We start from the raw sequence: 5,984 nt of genomic DNA, 5'->3' as shown, positions 1-5,984 counted from the left end.
GAAATTGTTGACGTATTTGGAACGAACACCAAAGAACCCACAACACTAGCGAAATTAAATCAACTATCGTATTTGGAAATGACAGTAAAAGAAACATTACGTTTATTCCCATCAGTTCCGTTTATCGGTCGAAAACTTTTAGATGACATTGAACTAAGTACGTTCGTTATTTTCCTTCTTGATAAAATCCATTTACATGTTAATTTCTTACCGTATTTCAGCTGAGAATCGAGTAATTCCAGCCGGTTCAAACATAATAGTTCCGATTTATTCCATGGGTCACAATGAAAAATACTTTGAAGATCCAGAAACATTCAGACCCGAAAGATTTTTGGTCGAACGATCGATGGAAAAACAAAATGCATTCACTTACATTCCATTTTCAGCCGGACCGCGCAATTGTATTGGACAAAAGTTTGCTATGTATGAGATCAAAAGCATTGTATCGAAAATTCTGCGCAATTTTGAAATTGTGTTAACTAATGAAAGCGAAACGTATCCGGTTTTGTGTTCAGAGCTTGTACTGCGGTCGGATAGCCGAATAAGCTTCTATTTCAAACCAAGGGTCTATTAAATATTTTCTTATTATTTGTAAGTGTTCTTTTGACGTTTTCACTGTGTAAATTACTTTGAAAAGATTCATTTCTTCTGTTGCATTTTCTATTCATTGAGAAAAAAAAATCGTATTTTGGAAAATAAAAAAAATGTGTGAAAATTTATTTGAAGTTTTGGTAATTATTTTCGTTTTTATTTTTCCGAAAGCAGTAATAATTTTCAAAAATTTAGGCTGTCATGTTTTTTTAGTTTATTGACAATAAACTATTCTTAAGCGATGATCATCTGAAACATTTCACGACATTTCTGCGTATTAATTTAATGACATTGATTGAGCGAAGTGACACCACCAAGAAAACAAAAATTGACTGTCTGGTGAAAACCAAATGTCTGGTGAAAACCAAAATAAGCGTGATTTTAATTTATCTCGAATTAGTGAATTTGCCATATAAATTTAGGCGTATGGATATATCTTAATTTAATTAACAGCAGTATCATACAAAAAGGCGCAGAAAAAAATCGCACCCAAAATATTCGGCATTTTATCTCACTTTCGATTAAAGAGAATCGCGGAGAGTTCATTGCTCTCTACGCAAGTTAAATGCAGTCTTGTAATACTTCGCATGTGTGTAGCTTGTTGTAAAACTGACGTCACATTGCGTTCAATTTTCGATTCGTAGTTTTAAATGCGGTTTGTAATGAACGAAACCACTTACTCGAAGCAAAATTGCGCATATTAATTTCAATATTGAATTTGTTTATTTTAAATAGGTTAATTCTCATACGTGTTTGATTTAATTCTTTTTTTTTACTATTTTCGTAAATTAATTGAATACTAATAAAACTTGAAATCCATAGAAACAAAAAAAAATACACAGACAAATTGAACATGCGTATGTGCGGCGAGCGTGCAAAGGGCGATACGATTTCACGATAAATAAAAAATGAGAGAATCTTGTCTGACCGATGCTTTGGTATATATAGAACGATGAACGAGACATGAGTGTTCCGAAGCGTGTTTTTGAGAGCTTGTTCTCCACTTAATCTTGCAAACGATAACGATCACACTCGAGCAATCGAGAATGCTTCTTTTTGTTGTGTGTCAAACAAGTGAATTGAAACCGAAAGCATTTTATATTGTGCGAGTCGCGTTCAGTTTATTGTTGACATTCGTCGCGCTTGGTTCACACCTTATAAGTGTCGCGATTATCACGCAAAATTCTAATCGATTGAGAAACTGTTATCTTGAATGCAAGGTGAACGATGTTTCTGTTTTTGGGTGTATTACTGGCAACAATCATTGCATATATTTTACGATTCCACTATGAAATATTTCATGCATTTTATGTATCATTGAAAATTGATGGTCCATCTGGCTGGCCAATAATTGGGAACGGACTACTATTTTTAAATAATTCATCAGCAGGTAGGTGGTATTGTTTAATTTCTCACTTGCAAACAAATACTGGAGTGAATTTAATCATAAACATCATCTATGAATTAATCACAATAAACAACAGAACAAAAGCTAATGACCACTCATGCTAATTAGATTTTTTGTTGTATTTAAAACAGAGAACTTCACCGTTATCATAAATTTGATAAAACAATACGGTGTTTTTTTTCGAGTATGGCTCGGCCCAGAATTGAATATCATTATCTCTGACCCAAAAGATGTTGAGGTAAGCAATAAATATGATATCACCAAAGAATAATATTTATATGTGACATTTTTTGTAACGTTTGTTCTGAGAAATCGATGAAGTGCCAATAGTGTTGAGTAACAAAAAATATTCGAAAAAGTATACATTTGGTATTAGCACATGCAGAAAAAAAATAAGCTGCAGTTCTCATGTCCAACTTTTTTTGGTATTTTTTGTTTGTGGTAAAACATTCCATTTTAGACACAACAAATATATATCAAATGCTGAATTGTATTTATACGAAATTCCAATACGGAATTGTTCAAGGTCAGTGCTTCACATCATTGTTTTGATCGCTTTCAATGTGATCTCAACTATCGTTGTAAGTTATTACGTATAAAAAAACGGTGACTCGTCGATTTTTACACAAAAATATGATTATAACCTGTTTACGTGTTTCTTTTTTTAAATTACTTATTATTAAATATCAAACTGTGGGACATCTGTCGCAAACCACAATTTGTCACAATTAAAAAAAAACGATATCTACTTAGGTATCTACCTGAAAAACATGATTTTATACATAAAAAATTCGCACATTCATGAACCCGTATGATTTTGTTGTGTAAACAAACAGTTAGATAAATACAACCGATAACAGTTAGAATCAGTAACCAAGTGACACTAGCTTTTTCTCACAGTCAATGTAATAGTCGGTTTTATTGTGTTTATTTAAAAAAAAATGCATGTTCATTGTTCATTCAAGCGGAAAATGTAAAGGTTTGTCAGGCGGATGCAATATAGTGCCGAGTGAATTAATTGTTGTCATTTATATTTAACAAGTTCTATCTAGAGAGAAAAACATTGAAAATAAATGGGTAAAAATCCAAAACATATGTCTACAAAATTCGACGGTTCAACGACAAGTGTAAAATAGTAAATAATTTATTACGCATGCGATGATGACGACAAAAAAAGTCGCATATTTACTTGGCTCGTGTTTACTGATTGATGGAATCAACATGTGACCTTGATACGACTAGACGAGCGTAAAAGACACAACCGGTTTGATCTTCAACTTTTACTTTTTGTGGTCGGCGGTTCTTGTTTCGATTTCGGCCGGAAGAATTGCAACAAGTCTCGGAAATAATTTATTCTAAAAATATTTAATCGCAAACGCATAGATATACAATATATTGTTACTGAAATATTTTGTTTACAATTCATATTAAAGCGTATCAGTTGTAACTTGAATTGCATTGTTGAATTGTGGCTTTTGTGCGAACGTACTTGTATCGGCTCCATAACCGATATGAATAGAAGAAACCGGTTTGCTCGTTTTAAATTTGTTGCATTTATTAAAAAATTATAACTCATGGTCATTATCGTTCGCTTATTACAATACATTGATACTAAACTTGACTTTGAAAAAACTAACACTTATGCATAAACAGATGTAAATTTAACGTGTATCAACGTCAATGGTGAAAATTCTAGTAAAATCAATAATGATATCCGAACAAATTTTACTTAGATTTTTGTTTGAGATTCTCCGGCGATGCATTGTATTATATACAAAATTCTATCGAATAATATCTGATTCTTTGTTGTTTCTTCAATAATCCCAATGAAAAATTGTAATTATTCGAAAATCAATATTGGAACATGAACGCCGATTGCGTGCATATCAAACAATTGCCTAATTGGCAATAATAGTTCTTTTTTTTTAAATACGTAATTGAACGATCTCATTTCGCTTATTCTAATTTTAGATTCTATTAAGTAGTCCTCGCTATATTGACAAGTCGACTGAGTATAAGTTTGTAAAACCGTGGCTGAACGAAGGATTACTACTTAGCGGAGGTAATGACATAATGATTGATCATTATCAATACCATAATAACCTAATGTTTGCGCGTTGCAGGCAAAAAATGGCACGATCGCAGAAAAGTGATAACGCCGGCTTTCCATTTCAACATTTTGGATAAATTCGTTGAAGTTTTCGATCGTTTGGGAAACACAGTTGTGGATAAATTGAAAACATACGATGTTGCCGACGATGTGGAATTTTATCCTATCGCTGTATTGTATGCATTAGATGTGATGTGTGGTGAGTAAATGACAAAAAAAAATCTTCATAGGCGTTGCGTCAAAATCAGTAATTATTATTATTATTATTTCATATTGATTTCAATCGGCCTTTTTCGATCGCATTTTTAACCTGTTTTCGTGTCACACATTTTAAACTAGAGCACTACAACACAAGTGACTTTTTTTCTGTAGCACGTAGCATGCTATCTCTCTCGGTTGGAGATTTCAACGTCATTTTAGTTGAATTGAATTGATCTTTGACTTCGAATGTTATGCACACAGTGTTCTATACAAGTATTGGCAATGCAATTTTGTGAATTTTCATACATGATATTGCTGCCGATAGGAGAGTGAGCGATCGAATATGCAATGGAATTCCTCGCGGTGATTTCATATTTAATTGAATTTATTCCACATTCGACAAATGCAATATTTTTTGTTGTTGTTTTTGTCTCGTTGACTAAAAGAAATTGTGTTTACGTGATAAAAATGCTTAATGAAAAGTAAATTCTATGTATATTCATCGTTGAAGTTTTAATTGATATTCATCATGTTCATTTGTCATTTGTGGTGCCAACAAAAACAATTACTACTCTCTCATTTGACGATTACAACTATTAAACTACATGAAATACAATGTTGTCATTTCGATTTACACAATAAAATCATTTCATTTTCAACAGCAATCGCTGTTTGTAACGTGTGTACTATTATTTACATACGGCGACTTTGTTTGCTTATGTCTGATTGGCAATTTGTGTTTCGAAGCTAAAACTCTATACGGTTTTGTTTCCATTCAAGAATATATGAAATTTATTATCCCCTCACAACGTATGTAGCGTTCTTGTCATATATACCTAAAATATGATTTAATTATAATTACAGAAACGGCAATGGGTGTTAGCATCGACGCTCTTTCACAACCGAATTCGGAATATGTTAAGGCAGTCAAAGAGTGAGTTCAAATGGAGACGGTCGAACATTTTATATCCTCTCGGTCTTTCTCAATAATTGTACGAAGTTTAATGAAATTTTAATGACTTCATTTCGGTTGTGTTTCAATTAGAATTGCTCATGTGCTGCACACTCGCATGCTTGATTTTATACTTCGATATCCGTTATTCTATCAACATTCAAGCTTGGCCAAACAACAGGCAGCCGCATTGCGTATCCTGCATGGATTTACTGATGATGTAATACGAAAACGACGACAGGAATTGTTAACGAAAAAAATCAACAACAATGCAAACAGTAGTAGCAGCAGCCAGGAGGAAGAGGAGAATGAAGCCATCGGCATTCGAAAGAAACGCGCTTTTTTGGATCTACTATTGAATGCAACCATTGAAGGCAAACCGCTTACCGATCTTGAGGTTTGTTGGTTTTTTTTTAGCAAAATTTTACTTTTATAAATATTTTTTAGTTAATTCTTGACATTATTTACATTCCATTCGAATCAAAAGATCCGTGAAGAAGTTGATACGTTCATGTTTGAGGTAAATTTCATTAGATTATTACATAGGACTTTTATTTGCTGAAAGATTACTAATTAACTTCAATTATTCAGGGTCATGACACAACCACATCAGGAATAACATTCTGTTTGTACAATATCGCAAAGAATCCAGAAGTGCAGAAGAAATGTTTCAGAGAAATTGTTGACGTATTTGGAACGAACACCAAAGAACCCACAACACT

At 32.8% G+C, this 5,984-nt stretch overlaps 2 protein-coding genes across 2 annotated transcripts; both read left to right on the top strand.

Annotated features, from left to right (window-relative positions):
• Positions 1–6: 6 nt before the first annotated feature.
• LOC116350233 (cytochrome P450 4d1-like) lies at positions 7–719 on the top strand. Its single transcript, XM_031781974.1, has 2 exons — positions 7–157; positions 222–719. Exons 1-2 carry the CDS (start codon positions 79–81, stop codon positions 572–574), a joined length of 432 nt encoding a protein of 143 aa, XP_031637834.1. The 5' UTR covers positions 7–78; the 3' UTR covers positions 575–719.
• A 700-nt stretch (positions 720–1,419) lies between these two features.
• On the top strand, positions 1,420–5,979 carry LOC116350234 (cytochrome P450 4d1-like; the record flags this gene model as incomplete). The annotated part of the gene is made up of 8 exons (XM_031781975.1): positions 1,420–1,981; positions 2,131–2,237; positions 3,971–4,061; positions 4,123–4,308; positions 5,175–5,244; positions 5,356–5,659; positions 5,750–5,782; positions 5,854–5,979. Coding segments are annotated over exons 1-8 (1,080 nt in total), but the record flags the coding sequence as incomplete, so codon positions are not given.
• Positions 5,980–5,984: the final 5 nt, after the last annotated feature.

The sequence above is a fragment of the Contarinia nasturtii genome, unplaced genomic scaffold, assembly GCF_009176525.2.
Source record: "Contarinia nasturtii isolate CC-2019 unplaced genomic scaffold, AAFC_CNas_1.1 Cnas_scaffold_3916, whole genome shotgun sequence".
Classification (NCBI taxonomy): Eukaryota; Metazoa; Arthropoda; class Insecta; order Diptera; family Cecidomyiidae; genus Contarinia; species Contarinia nasturtii.
This window is presented reverse-complemented; position numbering and strand designations above follow the sequence as displayed.

Coding starts and splice junctions, on each gene's coding strand:
- LOC116350233 (XM_031781974.1), top strand. CDS start 79: ATGACAGTAAAAGAAACATTACGTTTATTCCCATCAGTTCCGTTTATC. Junction 158..221: donor TTTAGATGACATTGAACTAA/GTACGTTCGTTA, acceptor ACCGTATTTCAG/CTGAGAATCGAGTAATTCCA.